The 23,939-nt window shown below is 36.3% G+C and overlaps 1 protein-coding gene across 1 annotated transcript in view; it reads right to left on the minus strand.

The window, feature by feature from the left end:
• The window catches only part of LOC116472181 (ovostatin homolog 2-like), a 69,452-nt gene extending 45,958 nt beyond the window's left edge, over positions 1-23,494 (minus strand). The window contains 3 exon segments of the mRNA XM_058442139.1: positions 281-437; positions 973-1,122; positions 23,417-23,494. Of these exon segments, the coding sequence (XP_058298122.1) occupies positions 281-437; positions 973-1,122; positions 23,417-23,494 (385 nt within the window).
• Between the last annotated feature and the right edge of the window lie 445 nt (positions 23,495-23,939).

Raw genomic sequence — 23,939 nt, forward strand, 5'->3', positions numbered from 1 at the left:
AAATCCTACACTTGTAACCATTACATTATATAGGCCTATCACTAGAATTTGTAAGCACTGAAAGTGGTATTGAAAATTTTATGAAGCAAAGCATTCAATTACTGGTGTTGGAGGGTACTCTTTCATAACTGACCCAGGCAACCAATAAGAATTCCAGAAATTCACAATTCCATGATGTTAAGAATCAATTTCAGACTAAAATTCATGTTTGAATTGCTCTCAATTCGGAGAATGCATTTCTGAAGCCAACGATACTAAGGAAACACAAATATTTACTTACCACTCTCTCCCGATTTATAGATGGGTTTATCTGTCTGTATAAAGGTTACCTTCTCCTCTGAAATGACTGCTACAGATCTTCTCTCAGAGATTTGATGAGTATCTCCCTTAGCCAGCAAGGTAATAAAAGCCAACTGTTCAGATGACTTCTGAGAGACCTTTTTATGTGGAAGGGCAGAGAATGAAAAAATGATTTTTTGATGTTAAGATGGTGAACAATGTCTTAATTTGGTTTCTTAGAATAAGAGAGACTTGGAAATCTATGTTTTCCTAATGAGAGACAGTGATCCCCTGTTATAATTCCTTTATTTAGCATGAGGACACTTTCCAAGAAGCTTGTTTTTTATATCTTCTTGCCTTTTATTTATGGTTTTTTATTGCCCTGAGTCCTAACCCTTCTCTTCTTTACTTACATTCTCTTTCCTCAAACTGTGGACCGATTTTACTATCTAAAAATATTTTTTACTATTACCTCATTATCTCTTTTTATAAGAGAAGAATGGCAGTATTTCCCAAGTTTTGTTGCATGTGAAAATTTTCTTTATTTCTTGACTTCCAGGTATTCTCCAATGTTCTTCCCTAGCTTCTACAATTCATCCCAAACCAAGATTTGTTACCTCTCTAAAAATAATTTTTAAAAAATAATTTCGTCTTTCCATCTGAAGCCCCAAAATGTCAAATTCAATGCCTGACCTTGAAATCTGCGCAAGCATAGAAGTTATCTTCCTCCACAAACCGGTCAAAAATAGTGGTATTGGATCCATCATATTCTAAGATGACACTCAAGGATACAGATTCATTAAGTTTTAAGAGGTGGAGACAAGCTTTTCCTGTAGAATCACTCTGAATGACAGAGGAGACCCATAGGATATATTGCCTATGCAAAGAGAGTAACTGACACTGTAAACACATGTAGGAGAAATGGAGAACATCCACAGAAAGCATCTTTAGCTTATTGAATATTCCTGAAATATGTACATTTTTCATAGATCGTATTACAATAAACTTAGGCACAGAGAAGCATCTTAAGAAAAATATGTCAATTGTCTTTATACTTGCTTAAAATTTAGAGAGCAAACAAACCAGCACTCAGTCTCAGAAGCTGAAATGGTAAAAATGTAATTAAATTTGAACATGAAACTTATTTAATGAGGTCATTTTGCTAGTACTTTACTATAAATAGTGCAATATTTCCTTACGCTTCTGAAGCCACAGCAGCAGTAAAATGAAGCAAAAAGGTGCTCAGGAGAAAAGCAGCCACCATTTTATTCAGATGCCTGAGTAATAAAGACTTCAAGAGAAATTTTCTCACTGTCTCTCTCACTGTCATTAGAAATTAGCTACCTCAACTTTCCACTTTCCTTACTTCCTTCTGCTCTGCCTCTCCCTGTATATTGTTGCTTTTATAGTCATACACAATGGAAGATCAATTACTTTTTGGAGCAAGTACCATGGGATCCACCAATCACATTTAGATCACCTCTCCTGTTACTTCTCCGAAAGGTGTCACTTTATATGCAACTTCCTGCCTAAGTTCACTGGACCCTGTTCTGTTTTTAGAATCATTAGCACAAGTTGTACAGGAAGAAAGAGAAGAACAAAGAAAATAGCTGTGTGACAGGAGTTCATTAGTTTATTTTAGCATCACACAGGGTTGACCGCAGTATTAAAAGCATTGCTACCTAGGAATTAGCACTTGGAAGAAAAATACCTCTCCGAAGAGCTATTACCATACCAATTCCCAAAAAGTAAATTTTCCAGGCTTCTGAGAGAAGTAGCATTACTGATTTTGCCAAAACATCAATACAAACAGATATTCAGTATAAGCTTATTTTACAGATAAATGAAACTGTTGTTACTCTTTTATAATTTCATAATACAAAATTCAGCATTAAAAATGTTGATCTATGTTTAACATTTAATGTGATTATCTTACTGAGGTTTTCTTACAATGTTCAATGTCCTTTTCTACCCTCAATATAATGAGAAAAAATAAAGAAAAGGTGAAACACACACACACACACACAATTTCTTGGCAAAAAAAAAAAAAAAAAAAAAGAAATTCTTTACCATTATTTTGATTGCAAAACATTTTTTACAAAGCACATGAACCATACCAAGGAAGCTAGGAAACTCTTGACGACATCTTTAGTGTGTTAATTCTCCCATTTGTGTTGTCTTACCCTTTTTTTTTCTTAAAAACATTCCTTTCACTTTAAGTACTGATGGAGTTAATGCATATTGCTTAAAGAAGGTTACACTGGGTAAGGAAAGACAGAAACTGGATTTAATCTTTTGGAAATAGGCCTGAAACAGCAAACACAAAGGAAAGAACAACAAAACCAATTATAACCTAATAACTGAGCAGCAGTAATGGCACTAAAATGCAGGCAACCATGAGGTCTGGGGAAGGTGAGAACAGGGGTTCCTTGTTGACCATATTTCATGTTCTAGCACAGAATTGTAGTCATAAAAATTCTGACCATCTTATTCTCTCATTAGAGTTGAGACATTGCTCTCTTACTCATCCCCACTTAGGATTTTGTTTTCGTATGTCTTTTCTCTAACCTGCATAGGACCCCAACTCTCTGAAAATCTGTGTTACAGAAGTTAGTCTTCAGTTGCTAGCCTGCCCTGCCAACTATTGGAATATTTTCTTTCCATTGGAATATCAAACTGTTAGACTTGACTTTTGACCAAATCTTTCCCTCTGACAGCACATTAGAGTATTATTAGAGCCACTCTTCACACTCCTATCTCCATACTTGTTAAGTAAATTGAGTCACTAGCTTCCAAAACAAATAAAACTCACCAGCTTTCACTCACCAGCATTCAAGACAAATAGAACAACAAGGCAAATTGTTTATAAATCAAAGCCACCAATTCTTCATCCCCAAGGCTGATAAATCTAAAGAAATAAAATTTCTCTGAAGTATTTTTATTTTTCAAATGTAAATTTTTTATGCTAAATAAATGACTTTATTGATCTTAAATTTAATAAAGGCAATTTACTGCTAACAGAAATATATGAAAAAAAGAAAAAAATAAGATAAAATGTTATTTTAATTATCTTGGGATAAATAATTATCTTGGGAACTAGCATGTTTTCATGGTAGGTCTCTCTTCAAATATGGAATACTCCTAAATAATTTTATTTGATTAACATGGTCTTCAGGTTAATGGACCCTTACCTCAGAAAATTCAGATACGATTCCAAGAGTATTTATTGAGTGCTTCTTATGTATCAGCAATAATGCTAGGTTCTAGGGATAACAAGATGAATAAGGTGATTCTCTAAAAAAAAATTACCCCTTATTAGAGAAGGTAAGAAAGGAAGAAAAAAAAACAAAGAGGAAGGAAAGAAAGAGGGAAGGAAGAGAAGAAAGGAGAGAAGTAGGAAAGGAGAGAGAGGAATAAAGGGAGAGTGAGGATGAAGGAAGGGAGGAAATACAGAAGTGGAGCCTTTGCTGAGTATTTAATATGTAGCAGTCAGTGTGCCATGTTAGTATTTACAGTATCTCATTTAATCCTCAGAAAACACAATTTGGAATTTATTTACCCTCACTTTATAGACAGGAAAAATACAATATCAGAAAAAGTCACTGATTTCCATATGGTCACCCAGACATAAGTGGCTGGGAAAAATTTCTTTGAACAAACATAGATTAAACAAGATCAAAGAACATCTTCATATATAAGAATATAAAAGGACATGAATTAATGTGCTATGTCTTTATATAGGAGGTTTCCGCTGAGCAAAGACATATGGGAAACAGATATTACATCATCATCATTTGACAGATTCAATACTATTGAGGTTATTGGTGTTCACTTCTGTAGTAATGCCTCTATTTACTCATTTATTTAGTTCCTTTTTATTGAATACCTGCTATCTGCCAGCATTATGCTAGATGATGGGCATGAAAAGGTGAAGGTAAGTTGTTGGAGTTATTCTATCAGGAAAGACAGAGATTAATTAATTGCACAGCTAATTATCTCATTATAATCATGATAAGTGTTACAGAGGAGCCAACTATAAAGTGTCATGGGAATGCCTGTTGAGAAGAACTAAGTATTAGACCTTGTCCTGGTGATAAACAGATGAATAAGACCATTTCTTTTCCAAGAATAGTTCACCATCCACTCAGTGGGATATGTAACTATAAATTGCAATGTCAAGTGATACTAAGAACATTCTACATTGGAACTATGAGCAATGCTTTACAGAATCTCATTAAAATTATAAATGAGAAAGTTGGAAAGAAAATAAGGAAGTAATGTTAGAATTGGAAATATTAACATGATTAGAAATTTTCCAGGTAGAGTAGAAACTGAAGAAATTGTTACTGGATTAATAGCTCTTTAAAGAAAATTGTAGAATTATAATCAAATATTGTGTGTTTTGAAAATAATAGTAGGTTCAGTTTTGCTGAAGAAAAGAGTGTGGTATGAAGTAACAATCATTCATTCATTGAGCCTATTGGAAGAGTTGTGGTTACCTTGTGAAAGGTCTTTTACTTGTGCTCAGGAGTTTGAATGTTATAGTGAAAAACTGTGGATATTATTATTCTTATACTCCATAGAGAACAGAAAAGAGTGAGAGTAGAATAATGGTAGGAAAACCACATAAGGATTTGCTTATGGGCACAGTGGCTCATGCCTGTAATCCCAGCACTTTGGGAGGTTGAGGTGGGCAGATTGCTTGAGCTAGGAGTCTGAGACCAGCCTGGGCAACATGGAAAAACCCAATACTACCAAAAAAAAAAAAAAAAAACAAAAATTAGCCAGATGTGGTGCATGCACCTATAGTCTCAGCTACTCAGAAGGTTGAGGTAGGAGGATCGCTTTAGCCCAGGGTGTCAAGGCTGCCGTAAGCTGTGATAGTGTCACTGCACTCCAGCCTGGGTAACAGAGGAAGAGCTTGTCTCAAAAAAATGAATGAATAAATAAATAAATAAAGTAAAAACATTAAAAAATAGAATTTGCTGCTGTGCTCAGTGGAGGCTGAGGTTGTAACCACCCAATGGGTTCACCTTGCCCGCTGCCTAGACAGAGCCGATTTATCAAGACAGAGGGATTGCAATGGAGAAAGTAATTCAGGCAGAGCCGGCTGTGTGGGAGACCAGAGTTTTATTATGACTCAAATCAGTCTCCCCGAGCATTTGAGGATCCGAGTTTTTAAAGATAATTTGGTGGGGAGGGGTTTGGGATATGGGGAGTGTTGATTGGTCAGGTTGGAGATGGAATCATAGGTGGTGGAAGTTGGAATCACAGTGGGTGGAAGTGAGGTTTTCTTGCTGTATTCTGTTCCTTGGTGGGATGGCAGAACTGGTTGAGTCAGATTATCGGTCTGTGTGGTGTCAACTGATCCATCAAGTGCAGGGTCTGCAAAATATCTTAAGCACTGATCTCAGGTTTTACAATAATGATGTCGTTCCCAGGAGCAATTTGGGGAGGTTCAGACTCTTGGAGCCAGAGGCTGAATGACTCTAAACTGTGATTTCTAATCTTGTAGCTAATTTGTTAGTCCTGAAAAGGCAGACTGGTTCCCAGCCAGAAGGGGGTCTTTTCAGGAAAGGGCTGTTATTAATTTTGTTTCAGAGTCAAACCGTGAACTGAATTCCTTCCCAAAGTTAGTTCAGTCTATGCCCAGGAATGAATAAAGACATCTTAAAAGTAGAAGCAGGATGGAGTCAGTTAGTTCTGATTTCTTTCACTGTCATAGTTTCCTCAGTTACAATTTTGCAAAGGCAGTTTCAGCCCCTTCCTTTGGGTTTCATAGCACCTTATTCTTAAGGTGTAGGCTATGAAGATGGGAAAAGACTGTCAATTACTCAATGAAGATAGCATGAGGCCATCTGAGTGTCTCCTTCCTCCTGCTGACAGGGGGCATAGTGCAGGTAGCAGTTGACCCTAAGGTGAGAGGAGTGGAACTGCATTGCTGCTGTCTGAGCTGTCTGAGTACTCATGCAGGCCAGGCTGGGGTTCCAAGGCTTTTATGACAAAGGTGGTAGTACTTTTATTTATTGTTTTAGTGCAGCATTTAAACAGACAGTGTACAATAAGGTAAATGATGAGTTTTAGGATAAGGAGTGCAATTTCCAGTTTTAAAAGTAAAGATTTGAAAGCATTAGTTTGGGGACTCATAATCCACAAAAAATTTATGATTTAGTCTAAATTGAAGAAAAATAAAAATAAAAACTCAAAAACAACTAACAAACTATAGTTTTTGGAATATAATTTTTCTCTCTCCAGTCCTTATTTATATTAAAAACAAATCATGATAGGATTGATTTGTTTGCAAAATAAACTTTAATTTTATTATAGTTTGTCTGATTATTTGCATAAAACACAGCAAGAATAACTTTTTTTTACATAGGTTTTTTTACATTGACTTTGATGAAACTCTGTTCCACAGGAATCTTTTTAAAGCCAAGCCCAGCCATGGGTTTGTACAGTCAAATATCTATGAGTTGGGAAAACTCCTCTCCTCTCGACATCCCTAGATAACTTGGGGCTTCTGGTCCTGTCAGGAAGTGACATTTTTTACTTACCACAGGTGAGAAACGCAGTACAGGTACTGTGTGGACAAAGTATGATGCAAGTTTTACCAATGGCTTTTATTGGCTTTATAAGTCAGGTTTAATTCCTTAAAGGAAAGCATGCCATTTCAGGTAAAGCTTTGGTAAAATAACCAGTTTTTCCAATTGTGTCCTGTTACAAAAGAAAACAGATTCTGATTGCACTTACGCAAATACCTGTATTGCCATAAATTATGAATACTCACAAATAGTTTTTAAATTCTGGAGAAATCAGGTAGCGATAAACACATATGCTCCAAATTTTGTTCATAGGAGTATGTGTTAATTGCTACAAGCTGTAAATAGCTTAAAAGAAGTTTTCTTGACTCTGAAAAACAAAGCAAAGGATCAGCAGCATTTTAAGCAAAGTTCAAAAGATTACTTTAGACTTTTATTAGTTTAGTTCATGCAGTTAACTTCTGTTTGATATTTATGAACACTTCAACTCCCCATGAGTTCTAAAAGTTTTTTCCTTTATTTTAATGTCATAATCTCCAAAGTTATTAGAAACTTGCATTCAAGAGTACCTGTCAAAATTTTATAGCTGATTATAAAACCATCTTCTTTTTTTTTTTTTTGAGACAGAGTCTCACTCTGTTGCCCAGGCTGGAGTGCAGTGGTGCAATCTTAGCTCACTGCAAGCTCCGCCTCCCGGGTTCACGCCATTCTCCTGCCTCAGCCTCTCCAAGTAGCTAGGACTACAGGTGCCCACCACCACGCCCGGCTGATTTTTTTTTTGTATTTTTAGTAGAGACGGGGTTTCACCGTGGTCTCGATCTCCTGACCTCGTGATCCGCCCGCCTCGGCCTCCCAAAGTGCTGGGATTACAAGCATGAGCCACCGTGCCCGGCCTATAAAACCATCTTCTAAAGAGGACCAAAAGAAGAAAACAATTGACTGGATGACAAAAATGTTTTCATCAAAACAGTTAAAGACATAATTGACAAGGAAATTTGTTATTTCTTTGGCACACAATAATTCAAAACAACAATTATAATTATTATTGATGACATATACTGAAGCATATCAGAATTACAGGAATTTTATACAATTTTGCAACACATGCTAACAATAAATTTATATGAATATAACCTAAAGAAAGTTAAACACCGTTTTATATTTGACAATGTTTCCTGCATGATTTTAATACATTAAATAAGGTGAATATGTCTTTTAGACTTTAGGATACTTAATTTTTTTCTTCATTTTAACTTAGAGCTTGATTTTGAAAGGTTTCTTAAATACCAAAGATTTAAAATACTGTATATTACAAAATAGAATCTTAAGTTACCATAAGTCATTCATTTAGCCAAAATGATAGCTTTACAAACTTTAAAAAGGAAAAGCCATTATTCTTACAGGAGACTCATCTTTCTAAACAAGACTCAATGAAGATAGCATGAGGCCAGTTGAGTGTCTCCTTTCTCTCAGGAGGTTTCAGTGGGAGGATTGTTTAAGTCCAGGAGTTCAAGACCAGCTTGGGCAACATAACAAGAACTTGTCTCTACTAAATGTACACAAAAAAATTAGCTGAGCATGGTGGTACAGTGCCTGTACTCCCAGCTACTCAGGAGACTGAGGCAGGAGAATCCCTTGAGCCTGGGAGGTCAAGGCCGCAGTGAGCCGTGATCATGCCACTACACTCCAGCCTGGGAAATAGAGTGAGATCCTGACTTAAAAGCAAAAATTTGCTCAAAGATTATCCTAGCTTACAGAGGTAAGGCCTTTACAATGGCAATATCTCTTTTTTTTCTTTTCTTTTTTTTTTTTTTAGCTTCATGCTCTACCTTGACAGGTTGAGTTCATGATTTATTGAAATTTATACATACCCTGTGGATGAAATTTCTAGGTTTTGCAATTTGCTTAACTTGTTTATAGTAAGAGGTATAAGAGGTTTTGACATCTCAGGTTGTTTAGGGGTAGCTGGCTGATTTCTCAACTCAGGGTAGAACACTGTGTATCAAGATGAAAAGGAAATTAAAGACAAACTAGCTGGATTTTCTGGGGATACTGAAATGCGGGAGTCCAAGGTATAGGCCTCAGAAAACACAAGTAACAATCTTCTACTGGCAAACATCTTGCATGTTAGGTCAACTGAATAACGAAGACTAACATAGGACATCAGATCATTAGATACATTCAGGAGTTATTTTTTAATTTTTTTTTTTTTTTTAATTTTTATTATTATTTAAAAATAATTTTTTGTAGAGAGGGGCTGTCACTGTGTTGTCCAGGCTGGTCTGGGCCATCCTCCTTGGCCTCCCAAAGTGCTGAGATTGCAGGTGTGCACCAACATGCCTGGCTGGAGTTGTCTATGCAGCAAAGAGTGAGAACTTACTGGATAGGGTCATATTAGAAAAGGTAGCACCATCATTTTGCTCAGTTGCTGATAAAGGCTTGTGTTTTCTCACACTTTACAAAAGTACTGGCAGCTCTCAATTCACAAATGTGCTGATACAAATATCTTCTGCACGGTCTGATTGCACACCATCTCCTCAGGCCACCCATTGTCCTAGAACCAAACATCTGGAGGATGGTACCTCCTGACATCTTGGTGGAAAGTGGTGGTGGTGGTGGTGGTTAGGCGCTGACTCTTTTCTATCAACTCTTTTTTTCCTCCTAATTTTACCTCTTGTATTCTCTTTTTAACAATGCTGTTGATTTTTGTTCAGGCTTAATTCCACTTTGCAATTTAACTATTAACCCTCTACTTAAGAATTGCCCCTGTACATTTGACAGATTGAGATGCAGGTCCAGACAGGGGTCACAGTGTAAAAAGAACAAAGGAGCCTTGTGGAAAAGAAATTATTCTAAGGGTGCTAGCATAGCCCTGGAAATGTCAGGCTCTGTCAACTCCATGTTTCTGCATATGTTGTCAGGGATCTAGAACTAGGAATACCATTTGACCCAGCCATCCCATTACTGGGTATATACCCAAAGGACTATAAATCATGCTGCTATAAAGACACATGCACACGTATGTTTGTTGCGGCACTATTCACAATAGCAAAGACTTGGAACCAACCCAAATGTCCAACAACGATAGACTGGATTAAGAAAATGTGGCACATATACACCATGGAATACTATGCAGCCATAAAAAATGATGAGTTCATGTCCTTTGTAGGGACATGGATGAAACTGGAAATCATCATTCTCAGTAAACTATCGCAAGGACAAAAAACCAAACACCGCATGTTCTCACTCATAGGTGGGAACGGAACAATGAGAACTCATGGACAGAGGAAGGGGAACATCACACTCCAGGGACTGTTGTGGGGTGGGGGAAGGGGGGAGGGACAGCATTAGGAGATATACCTAATGCTAAATGACGAGTTAATGGGTGCAGCAAACCAACACGGCACATAGATACATATGTAACAAACCTGCACATTGTGCACATGTACCCTAAAACCTAAAGTACAATAATAATAATAATAAAAAAAGAAATGTGTTGTAGACAGTGGGCAATATCTCTTCAAAAGACATATTTTCATTCCAATTCTTAGAACTTCAGGTTGTTTGGTATGGGGTTGATGGTATGGGGTGATGGTATGGGGTTGAAAAAGAGGGAGAGGGTGGGTTGTCACCAATGGTGAATGGTGTTAAAGTTAGAGAAGACAGGAAAGACAAAACAATATGTAAATGAAGTGATGATTAAAGTTTGGTATATATCACGTATGAGGTACTGCAGTACAACAAAGAGGTGATATCAAATTGAGGGTTGAAGTAAATCTCACACTCTAGAAAAGAGAAATTTAGCTATAGATTTGGGAATTGTTGTGATATATAGATAATATTTAATATTAAGGACATTGATAAAATTACACAGGGAAACCATTTATATTGGGAAAGGAGGTAGCTCATGATAGGAAAGACTGGTGAAGAGCTGACTACTCTGCTACTTGAGCTGAATGATAGCTACAGGCATGGGGCAATGTTGGTTAATTTCCTTAGTGCCACTGAGTTGAACGTAAGACAATGCCTTGAAAACTTGCTTTGACATTATATGCTTTACAAATTTTTAAACAACAGAAAACCATTTTGTTGATTTTCCCAGCTGCACAGTTAGTCATAGTACATTTTAAGTGTCAAAAATATAGAATCTATTTCAGTTCTTGAGAACATCTCAAACTTCTGGTTCACCTTTATGAAGTGTTTTCACCAACACTACAAATAAAAGTATTGCCCAAGTCCAGTAATGTGTAGGTAGTTAATTATGCTGGAATATAAATAAAACTGTTCCATTCTTGATGTTGCAATCCATTGAAAGGGAAATCACTTTTTCCTCATAAAGGAATAAGCTGCTTGACAAGTGAAATGGCTCCTCTTGATGTCAGATGTTTATCTCTAGCATCAAAGATTGATTGTCATAGTTGCCAAGAAATTTCTCGTTACATCACCCACCTGTGGATGAGTGATCAAAAAAGTAATGGGGGAGAGGCAAGTGGACAGTGAAGAGCCAGGTGAATATGTATGATGTGACTGGGTTTGCAGAGTCATATTTTTTCAACTCTGCAAAGTTCAACAGTGTCAAAGATATAATTTCATCCAAGGTATTTAGGATAAGGTTTTATCCTTTCATTTGCCTGAGAGTCTTCTAATCCTGAATAATATCACACTACTCGAGCAAACAGACTGTCAGACATGTAAATAAACAGACAAATGTCAAACAGAGTCTTACTAAATGCTACCACCAATATGGTAGTTCAAACATCTTTAATTTTTTTATGTTAATGAAATGCAGCATTTATCAGTTATATATATTGAGATTACATAAGATTGGATTCAGGGGAAAATGGTTTCATTGTTAATAAATGCTTAAGAACCACTGATAATATAAATACGAGAACTCTGGACTTGAAAAATGAAGACTTTGTTTCATACCCATAATCCACCAGGGCCTAGTTCAGTGACCTTGAGTAAATTACTTAAAAGTTTTGGTCTTCAGTTTAAATCTACGACACAAGAGAGAATTGTGTTAGCATTTTTTAAAATAAAGAAAACAAATAAAAATAACCTATATGAGTGATACCGTTTGAATTTATGTCCCTGCCGCTTGCTGGGGGGTGGATTTCTCCTTTGCTGTTCTCATGATAGTGAGTGAGTTCTCATGAGACCTGGTTGTTTAAAAGTGTATAGCACCTTCCTCTTTACTCTCTTCCTCCTTTGGCCATGTAAGACATGCCTGCTTCCCTTTCCCCTTCCACCATGATTGTAAGTTTCTCTCAGGCCTCCCCAGCCTGTAGAACCATGAGTCAATTAATCCTCTTTTCTTTATAAATTACCCAGTCTCGGGTATGTCTTTATAGCCATGTGAGCATGGACTAATACAATGAGGATTAAGGATCTCAAGAGATATCTGAATATTTAAAAACAAGCTGGTTGGTGCAAAAAAAGGTCTAGTAGGTGACAAATGTGGAAAAATTATCTTTTTCTCAGATTCGTCTCAACTCATTTATCCCATCTCATTTGTCTCATATCAACACTCCCTTGCTCTTTCTTTACTTTAGCTAGTGACCCTACTTACCGTGATCCTCAGAAAAATATAAAGGCCAGTATGGGCCAGTATAGGGAATTCATGAATACCCAAGGGTACCATTGTAAGGTGTATTCTGTGCCTACTCTTGAAGACCTTGAGGTTGACTTTCACTAGATGTGAACATATATGATGAGATTCTCACACCCAGCACTTGCCCGATCTCATCAGACATCTTGAATTCTACAACCGTTTTCTTTACTAGAAAACATAGTAAAAGCTGGAGGTGGTGTATGGATGAGGTGGCGGAAGAATGCCAAATAATGATTTAAAAACATAGTATTTATAATTACGAAATTCACTACTAAAACCACTCTCCTTCTGAAAATTTTGCTGCCTTACTTGGAGAAATATGGCCTTAGCAAAACAGCTGTGATAATATTATGCATTCAACATAGAGACTTATTCATTGACTCAAGAAATGTTTATCAGTACATATTTTAGGTGTTGTGACTGAATGGAAACTAAGAAAATGATATATGATTTCTTTTCCTCAAGCATATAGTGATATGCTTAGTGAGATAAACACACACAAAAAAAACCCATTCCAGATCATGTAAGACAATGGAGAAACATACAATTTAGGAAATCTACCTCAAGAAGGGTAGGATCAAACATGATTCCACAAAAGGAGTGCCACTTGAAAATCTTCCCACTTCAGCCTCTTGGGCAGCTTGATCCACAGGAGTGCACCATCATGCCTGGCTAAGTTTTGTTTTTTTTTTTTTCGTTGTTGTTGTTGTTATTGTTATTTTTGTAGAGACAGAGTTCCACCATATTGCCCAGGCTGGTCTCAAACTCCTGACCTCAAGCAATCCTTTTGCCTTGGCTTCCCAAAGTGCTGAGATTACACATGTGAGCCAACATGCCTGGACTACATTTATTTTTATCTAAAAATCAGAGACCTTAATCTGATGTTGTATTTCATAACCAGAACGTTAACTCAAATAAGCTAGATAAATCAGCAGTAAAGAAAACACAGAAGTTGGCTTATGAAACTGTGGGGCCACAGAAAAATTTGAATTTAGATACTGGATGTTAGTTAGGCTTGAAAACATGATATTTTTTCTCTCCTCCTTATAATAAAAGGAGATAAAACTTAGCTAACCTGGCATTCTAGGTCCCTCTGAACTGGTGGAACTCTTCCTCCTCCAATCATTAATTCCTAGAACGATAAAACCAATTAAAGTAGCACTGCTTTGAAGAAAAAGAGAGGGACTGGGAAGTTGTATCTTTATTTTCTTTGTATCTTTTTCCTTTTCTTGCTATAAAGAAACAGTAAAGGCCGGGCGCGGTGGCTCACGCTTGTAATCCCAGTACTTTGGGGCAGGAGAAGGCTGAACCCAAGGCGGACTTCATGACCGTAAGATCCCACCTCACTCACCTAGGGAGAAGGCGCCCTTCAAAAAAAAGAAACAGTAAAATAAAGCAAACTAACCTTAGCTAAGTAGGTCTGACCTAGTGCACTGTGATTCTGGGCAATCTTCAGATTACCTTGAGTAATGTTTCTGGCCTGGACACCATGCTCACCAGGATTACTGTAGTGATACTTAAAATAGTATTTATAGATGACTCTCGTTACATATTTCACAGAATTTTACACATCAGTCATTCTATCACTTTCTAGTATCATAGTGATACAGTAATGACACATTTAATGGTTTAGAATTTAGACCAGCACTTTCAAATAGAAATGTAATTTAAAATTTTCTGTTATCTATAGTTAAAAGAAACACAAAAAGGTAGAATTGATTTTAATAATATATTTGACTGACTACTCCAATGCAACCAAAATATCATCATTTCAACATATATTCAATATAAAAATTTATTAAGGTATTTTACATTCTTTATTTTTGTTCCAAGTCTTCCAAATATGGTATATATTTTACATTATAGCACATTTCCATTTGTATGACAAATTTTCATCTGAAATACTTGATTTGTTTTCAGATTTCACAAAATTTACGGTTGAAAAATAGATTAATATACACAAGGTGTTAGAAAACATTCTGAAAGTTTTCCAGTTGTTCAATCAAGTATCGGTTTTTAAATGTAAGTTAATTAAAATGAAATAAAATTTAAAATTCAGTTTCTCAAAAAAAACTATTTATATATGACTGTCATTACATATTTCACAGAATTTTATACCTCAGTCATTCTATCACTTTCTAGTATCATAGTGATACAGTAATGACACATTTAATGGAAATAAGTTATATTGCTATAGCCAGAATCATGTTTACAAAAGTCTTTTTTCACATCCTATTTGCCCTAAGGTAGTCCAAATTTCCTTCTGACGCTGACACTGTGCCTCCAACAGTAAATATCAAGCCTATTAAGTTGAATTGTTATTATGACACTTATGGAACAAGATATGACATAATTCAATAATTTAGCACAATTGCTACTCTACAATCAGTCTATTCATGAGTGTTTAAGGATAGCTCCAGGTAGATTATCAAGTTGCTAACTGTGCATGACACCTGAGAGTTCATTTCCGCCTTTTCTTTGGAGTCTTGTCAATGTCTGTAACCATAGTGTTGCTAGAAAAGGCAGTGAACTGGCCAGTGAAATAAAATACAGGATAAATTTTGTAAAATAATTACTGAATATTTGCTATGTTCCAAGAATAGAAAAAGGTACTGGAAATTCAACAATTAAATAACAAAACATATATGACTCCCACTCTCACAGGTTTTACAACCAAATGGGAAAGACATTTTAAAAACTGGTTTTGTACAATGTGACAAGTGCCCTGAGAGGAGCAGTATTAGGCACAGAAGAGCCTGTAAGAGTGGTGCCTACCCTGGACCTGCAGAAGAAAAAGCTGCCTTCTAGATGTAACTGGAGGCCATTGTCTTAAGTGAAATAAGTCAGAAACAGAAAATCAAACACCATATGTTCTCACTCACAAGTGGGAACTAAATAATATGTACTGATAGACAAAGAGAGTGGAATAATAGCCATTGGAGACTTGGAAAGGGTGGAGGTTTAGAAGGGAATGAAGGATGAGAAATCACTTAATGGGTACAGTGTATATTATTTGGGTGATAGTTATACTAAAATCCCAGACTTTACTACTATGCAATATATCCATGTAAAAACACTGCACTTGTACCCTCTAAATCTATTAAAAAGGAAGAAGAAAAAAAAGTATGATATCTCATGTGAAAAACAGGTATACATTTATAATGGAAAGATATGTCTGTTGTTAGAAAAAATAGTTGGTCCCTGCTATGGTTTGAATGTGTTCCCCAAGAAGCATGTACTGGAAACTTAAACCCCTGACACCACAGTGTTGGGAGATGGGGTCTAATGGGACCATGACGTGACACAGCAGGAAGACCCTTTCCTGATGCCAGCCCTTGGATCTTTTACTTCCCAACCTCCAGAACTGCAAGTCAGTAAAGTTCTGTTCATTATAAATTTACTCAGTCTCAGGCCTTCTGTTGTAGCAGCACAAAACAGACTAAGACAGTCCTTGATGAAGGTAAAAAGTATGCCACAACTTGTAAGTAAGACAGAGTCTGTTTGTCACGTACAAGGATTTAGAGTAGCCAACGTGGCTAGAATACCAAAAGACAGGGTAGGATGCAGTGAGACTTGAGGTAACAAGAAAATTGAGGTGCCAAATTATAAGGTCATTTTGTTCTTTGTCCAAATGGCAACTGTAATCCATTTAAATGTTTTAAGTATGGAGTGACGGAAACAACTTTTTGAATAGGAACTAGGTTAAAGAAAGCTCCTAAACTAATATTATTTATTCAAATTAACTAATTAAAATTTTCAGAAAATCTGGAGCAAAAATGCTGTTTTATATCTGTCAATTCAATCAGCATCTCTTCAGCATTTAAGAGTCCCCTTTTTCCTTCTGGGAGGAATGTTTGGTGAATTGTTTAATATACCTTATTAAGTTCAGTGATGGATTTATACTTGGAGAAAATATTTGACAAACAAAAGATTTAGAGGCAAAAATAAGAAAGCAACATTTAGTGAGCATTTATTACATGCTAGACTCTACTGGGTACTTTGATGTAAATTTTCTCATGCAAATTTAGACTGGGAAAAGGGAGCAAATGAGGAATGCATTGGATTAAGTGGCAACTAACTCTGCAGCATATGGCTTCTGATACGGTTTAAAGTCACTAACTACAATCATAAAACAGGAAACGAGGCAGTGATGTTCCTCTAGGAAGACTTGCCCTGTAGTTTTACAAACCCGCCGTCTTGAAAACAGGAATATGTTTAATTCATTGGTCTCCAAAAGCAGGCTTTCTCAGTCCTTGCACTATTGATATTTTGGGCTGAGTAATTCTCTCATGGGGATGGTCCTGTGCATTGTAAGGATGTTTAGCCCCATACCTGGCCTCTGCTCACTAGATGTCAGTAGCACCCTCCCCCCGCCAATTTGTGACTACCAAAAATATCTCCAGACGTTGCCAAATGTTTCCGGGTGGTAAGGTTATCCTTGTTTGATAACCACTAGAGTAATGCGTCTCAAACAATGATGTGAGAATATCTGAGAATAAAATATTGGTGTTGGTGACCAAGTTTGTATTGATCTTTGGGGAAATAAGAGATCTGACAACACATTAAGTTCTTCATTTTGAAATTATATTCTTCCTACGTGTTTAGTGTCAAATATTCTTCCTTTTATTGAGTAATGGGGAAAACAAATGGTTGTATTCTTTTATTTTTAATTTTCTTACTTGGAAAAATTAAAATTCAGCCATCTTTTTTGATGTCCTAATTTTTATTTTATTGGTCTATGAATTAAAATATAGTAGGAAACCTCATCTGTAGAGGAAATTTCATGGCCACCTCATCAAGAGAAATATTCTTATAACATGTCGGAAGAAAGTATCTGGGCTAAGTGATTAAATGGGAAACAGCAAAGTTTGCCTTAGAACCCCATACATTACATTTCATCCCTTCCTGCAAGGCCTCATTCTATTGGTTGTAAATTCATTCCAATAATAATGCTGAAAGTGTTAACTATATTGGAGTATGTGCATTGTAAGATAAAATAAGTGAATATTGAATAATATTTTGAGGCTGTAAAGGAAAATAAATCTTGGGGCTCCAAAATCACTAAGCTAAAGGAAAAGTCAAGCTGGGAACTACTTAGGGCCAACCTGCCTCCCATTCTATTCTCAGTCACCCCTCTGTTCACTGAGATTGAAGCATATCTGATTGCCTCCTTTGGAGAAGCTATTTAGAAACTCAAAAGAATGCAACCATTTGTCTCTTATCTGCCTATGACCTGGAAGCCCCCTCTCTGATTCGAGTTGTTCTACCTTTCCAGACTGAATCAATGTTCATCTTACATACGTTGATTGATGTCTCATGTCTCCCTAAAAGGTATAAAACCAAACTGTGCTCTGGCCACTCTGTGCATACGGTGTCAGGATCTCCTGAGACTGTGTCACAGGCACGAGTCCTCAACCTTGGCGCAATAAGCTTTCTAAATTAACTGAGACCTGTCTCAGATATTCAGGGTTCACAAAAGCGTTCTAATGATAGAATTTCAGGCACAAGAAACTGTGGAGATATGTAGGGGCAGAGGAGCTAGTTTAAATTCTACTCATTTTGCTTTTAAAGTGAGTCCTAAGAAGTGACGTAATTTTGCTAGAAAATTAAAAAAAAATTTCCCCCCAAAAAATCCAAACCCAACTCAGAATACCTGCGTAGTGATAAAGGAAAATGAACAGTTTCTATCTTCAATAATCAAAATTAATTTTCTCTTGCAAGTTACTAGAGCCCTTTTTAATGGTTTTCAGTACAATCTGAAAGTTCACAGGGCATGATATTCTCTTAAGATGCTGATGTGTTCCAGGGCTAAAGAAGATGGGACAATATGATTCATCTGTGCGAAGCAAGCTCAGTGAATGGACTTCCAGCTCCTGTGAGTGGACCCATCCTCCAGATCTATGCTATTGTAGGATTTTGGATAAGGCACCAAAGTATACTATTCTTGGCTTGGGTGTAGAATCATATGTTTTTCTATCCTCGAGTCTTCTATTTGGTTACCTACCCTTTTCTTTTAATTTCTTCAATGCACAAAGGTCTTCTTATGCCCTCCATTGCTAACTTAGTAAAGGTTTTTTTAGGTTCACCAAGAAGTATTTGAATGAGAAAGAACAGACATTCTGAAAGCCCCTCACACCCCTGGAATGACTGCACAAGACTGGTCTGAATAGACTTGAAGGTTACAGTGACTATTTGGGCAAAGGGAAAAAGAATGCTGTCTTTGGGAAGAAGGAATCTTTGTCCTAGTAATTTAGCCAAGTCCTGAATGTGACCCTCAGAAGCCTAGGAACCTTACTTCAGGACAGGAAATAAATTACTTGGGACTATTTCAGATTCCTACTAGCAACTTTGTGTGAAGAAAAATAAAAGTCTTTTTTTTGAGACAGAGTTTCACTCTGTCACCTAGGCTGGAGCTGGAGTATAGTGGCAGCAATCTCAGCTCACTGCAATCTCCACTTCCTGGGTTCGAATGATTCTTGTGCCTCAGCCTCCCGAATAGCTGGGATTACAGGCATGCACCACCACGTCTGGCTAATTTCTGTATTTTTAGTACAGACGGGGTTTTGCCATGATGGCCAGCCAGGCTGGTCTTGAATTCCTGGCCTCAAGTGATCTGCCCCCTCAGCCTCCCAGAGTGCTGTAATTATAGGCGTGAGCCACGACGCCCAGCCTGTAAAAAGGAATGTCTTCTTCCAGGTTGGTGCAGATTCCACGTATCAATAACATATTTATATAAATACAGCCCAAAGAAAACCGAACACCGTTTCATATTTGACAATGCCTCCTGTATAATTTTTTTATACCCAATAACCCAGATCATGTCGTTTTTGGACTTTAGGGAAACTAATATCTTAAAGGATTAATTAGGTTAGAAAAAAGACATAATTCATAATTTGATTTTGGAAAGTTTGTCAAATGCAAAAGGCTTAAAACACTTGATATTACAAAATAGGATTACAGGTCATTATAAAGTTATTTATTTAACCAAAGTGATAATTCAAGGATTTCAAAAAAATCAAAAACCTTCCTTCTTTGAGAGAGGAGACTTAATTTTCGAAATAAGAAGCCCTAATAAAAGCAGCATGAAACCAATTACATTTGTTTCTCAAAATTTTGTAAACAATCTATAAAATTAATCCTGATTATAAAATATAACTTCTGTAAGTCCTTTGTAACCTTTATAACCTTTATTAAGAAGTTGAGGGCCAGGCATGATGGCTTATGCCTGTAATCCCGACGCTTTGGGAGACCGAGGCGGGTGGATCACGAGGTCAGGAGTTCAAGATCAGCCTGGCCAACATGGTAAAAACCCATCTCTACTAAAAATACAAAAATTAGCTGGGTGTGGTGACGTGCATCTGTAATCCCAGCTACTCGGAGGCTGAGGGAGGAGAATCACTTGAACCCAGGAGGCAGAGGTCGCAGTGAGCAGAGATTGTGCCACTGTACTCCAGCCTGGGTGACAGAGCAAGATTCCATCTGGAAAAAAAAAAAAAAAAAAAAATTGGTTAATGCTTCAAGAAAACCTTGTTAATCTGACACAAGCGTATATATACTGGTTTTGCATCAGTATGCCTTTGACATTAATAATTAATTTATAGAGAAACTGAACTTATTTTATCTTTCAAAATTGGCCTTCACAATCTTATGCACCTGCCTCTTCTGCCACAGTCCCTGGGCCTTGAGGAGCTGAATAGCCTTAATTTCTTGCCCTGTGTCCCAGGAATGCAGTTTATTTTGATTGGCATCTTCTATGAGGTCTGAAGGAGGGTTATTTGCTGTCAGTGTTTAAGATTTAGCAGCACTTAGTGTCCTTTTTAGACCCAGGAGTTAAAAATCCCGTAACTCATAGTTACACGGACTTCAAAAGCATATACAGGAAGATACCTGGATGTAATAGCCTTAATTTTGAAAAAAAAAAAAAAAAAAAGATCTCAGTTTTTTTTTTCCTGAGCAAACCAAAACTTAATAATAATATGACAACCTGATTATATAAAAGTTTTTTAAAATATAAATCCCCTGATTGTGACTTATGCTGACTGTTCATGACATGGTCAGACTTTCCGATTTGTTCTGAATATCCCTCCTTTTTAAACAACCAGTTATTTTATTTTAGGACTAAATTTACCTTACAAGATTCTTTCTTATATAAAATTATTTCTCTTTAAGCTTTTTTACCTCAAAAAATACCTCTTTATTTTTATAATTTTCTTTATATCTTTTTTTATTTCCTGGTTCCTTTTACCTTGTTTTATACATAACCCTTAAATAAACTTTGAATTAGAGAAAACTTATTTACCTTTTTTGAAAAAAGAAGACACACTTCTTTTTTCTTTTTCTTGTTTTTTAGCAAGAAAGTTTTCCTATAATATGTATTTATTGGAAAGTACCCAAATAATGAAATATCTATTATTTAATTTAACATAACTTTATATTCTAAGTTATGACCTGTTTGTCTACAAGTATTTATCCCATCACATTTACCTAATTATTTTATTTTAATTGTTTACCTAGATTATTTATGAAAACTGTGACAGTCATGATTTAAATTTTTGAAACTGCCATTGCACAATTATAACTGAGACAGCGAAAAAAACATTTGACCTCACTGCCTCCGTCTTGCTTTTAACCTCCAAGCCATGCTTGTTCATTTCTGGGCATAGGCTGAACTAACTTTGGGAGGAACCTAGTTTATAGTTTAGCTTTGAAACAAAGGTGATAACAGTCCTTTCCCAAAACAAACCTCCTTATTTTCTGTGGACTAGACTGCCTAAAACGCCGGGATTAGAAGTTATGGTAATCTTACTAAATTCAAGATGCAGCTATTTTCATTAAACCCATATCAATGTCTTATTTATTAAAAATCACACAAGCAAAGATTATTTTGATTTGGGCTGGGTTTATAGTTTTGTAAACCCTATGCCAAATTTTGATACCTTATAGTACTTGGCAGCGATAAGTATGAAATTGTTTGATTAATAAATGCAAACAAAAATATATGCTGGGCAATTCCTAAGACATTTCTAATATTACTTTATCAATAATTTTAAAGCTAGCTTATTTATTAAAGATTTTACTTAAGTTACATAAACTTGAGAAAACATTTGACTTTTCCTTTTCACTATCTAATTTAAGTGCTTTGGGTTTTTTAAGCCAACTAATTAGAGCTCCTTCATATATTTTTAGCAGTAAAACATTCTGTACACAACACGTAAAAAAAATATAAAAACATATTAGGCATGCTGATAGTACATTTTATAGATTTATAAAGACCCCTCCCCTTTTTTTTCTATCTTAGACTTTCAGATTCTTGATAACCTGTTTCACAACCCTAGGCAATTGTCAGCTAAATAGGCTTAAATTTGTACATTAAAGAAAACTACTTAGGTGAAAATCAAATAGCAAAATTTACATCATAAATTATACAGAGAAGAAGTATGGTGGTATAAGAGGGAAACACTTTTATTTTTTTTGAGCCAAATTAAACATAAAATTAAACTACACTCTTCCTTAAAACCCAAGAGTAGCCTCTGTTGCAATACTATTTTAGTCAAGAAATCAGGTGGAAACAGAATTCAATCAACTGAGAAGAGAAAAAAAAAAAAAAGACAAAGTCTTAGGAGAGAAAAACAACAAACAAAAACATCCAAAAACGTGAAGTCCTTTTAAATACAAATGCACACACATGCATACATACAAACACACACACCCACACACACACACACACACACACACACATCTTGGATGTTAGCCTTTTAATTAAGCTGACTTTTAACTATTGAGCACCTTCAACAACAACAACAAAAATTGTTAATTTTATCACCATATTTCAGTTAGGATAAAATGCTGCAAAACTAACAGTGATCACACAAATCATATGATTTCTGAGCACTTTAAGGGTAAGCAGAAATTAACACCAGCTAGTTGTTAATGCTAACTTTAGTTGTTTAAAAAGAACTTCCAAGACAGAATCCCAAACCACTTTCTTCCCTAGTGATGGATCTCAGGCTGTGGATTGCTCTCTAGCATCCTAGAAGCAGGAAAAAACAAAACAAAACAAAACAACAAAACAAAATGACTCATCTTCCCTATGGGAAGCGAGCTCAAACTCCATACAGGAATTACCCGCCGTCCATCGTCATAGAACCAGGAAAACTTGCCTTCCTGTTGGAAGCAAGTAAAACTCCAAAAAAAAAGAGGAGTTGTACAGCAAAATAAACTTTAGATCTCAACCAGATTTTGGAAGAGCGGGTGCTCTCAGACCTCACTAAATTGTCCTATTGGTTTGAGCCATAAAGTTAGCTCATGCTGGTACCAAGCCCAATAGGAGATTTGTCAAAGGTCAGAGGCATGTCCACTCAGAATCCCTTTGTGGTTACCAAAATGTGAACCCTGAAAATTTGAGACAGGTAATTTAGAAATATTATTTTGCCAAGGTTGAGGGCGTACCCATGACACAGCCTCAAGAAGTCCTGACGAATAAATTTAGGGGCTCATCTTACTATTTTTCCCTGACTCGGCCTTAGAATCAGCCATTTCTGCAAAAAGTTCTGGTTTATTTAAGAGGAGGACAGTATTTGGAAGTCAAGGTCTGGGACTTCTATGTGCTCATTATTACTGGAATATCTTATTTCTAGCTCCTTTCAGTGGAGGGAGAGCTAGCAAAGGTAAATGATGATAGATATAGATAGATAGATAGATAGATAGATAGATAGATAGATAGATAGATAGATAATAGATAGATAGATAGATAGATAGATAGATAGATAGATAGATAGATACATCTACAGCTATGAGTTCATATTGTTACCTCTAATTCTAATCTGATACTTCAGAGTTATTGTGGCCTACTTTTCAATGCTTTTAAGTACATTTTCCAGCTGAGAGAAACCTGGCTATCATCATTTACAATGCCTTTATTTATTTGCTCAATTAAAGTAGTTATTTGCTCAATGTAATGAATCTCTAAACCACCCCTGGATACCTCTTCCACCTGCCAGTTCCTCAACCGCCTTAAATGTGCTTCTGCCTGGCTCTCCTTTTCCGCTGCAGAATCCTGCATGCCTCCAAGAAGCCTTCATATACGGCTCTCCCTCCACACATAGATTCTGACACCTCCATTCCAGGAAGCAAGAAGGAAAGGAATAATTGGAAGGGAAGACAGGGAGTGGAAATTAGAAAGAAAAGGACAGTGGAAAGGTTATATATTTTATTATTTATTTTAGTCAGGAGTTTGGTGAATTACTTTTGTAAAGTCAATTTTGTTTCTTTGCTCTCTTTTTTTTCTTTGTAAAAGATATCCATGGCTGTCTTCTAAGCTTATTTGGGTTAGAGTGCTAGTTATGCATAAAGAAACATCAAATGTTGAACCCTTGCAGGACGAAGGTAAGGAAGCGTGGCCTGTATTGTAGAAGCCAATGATGGTTGCAGGAGCAGCAAACAGAATTGAGGCTTGACCTATGAGGGCCTGTAAAACTGGATACTGCCTACTTCTGTATCCTCAACTG

Source organism: Hylobates moloch, unplaced genomic scaffold (genome assembly GCF_009828535.3).
Source record: "Hylobates moloch isolate HMO894 unplaced genomic scaffold, HMol_V3 SCAFFOLD_8, whole genome shotgun sequence".
Classification (NCBI taxonomy): Eukaryota; Metazoa; Chordata; class Mammalia; order Primates; family Hylobatidae; genus Hylobates; species Hylobates moloch.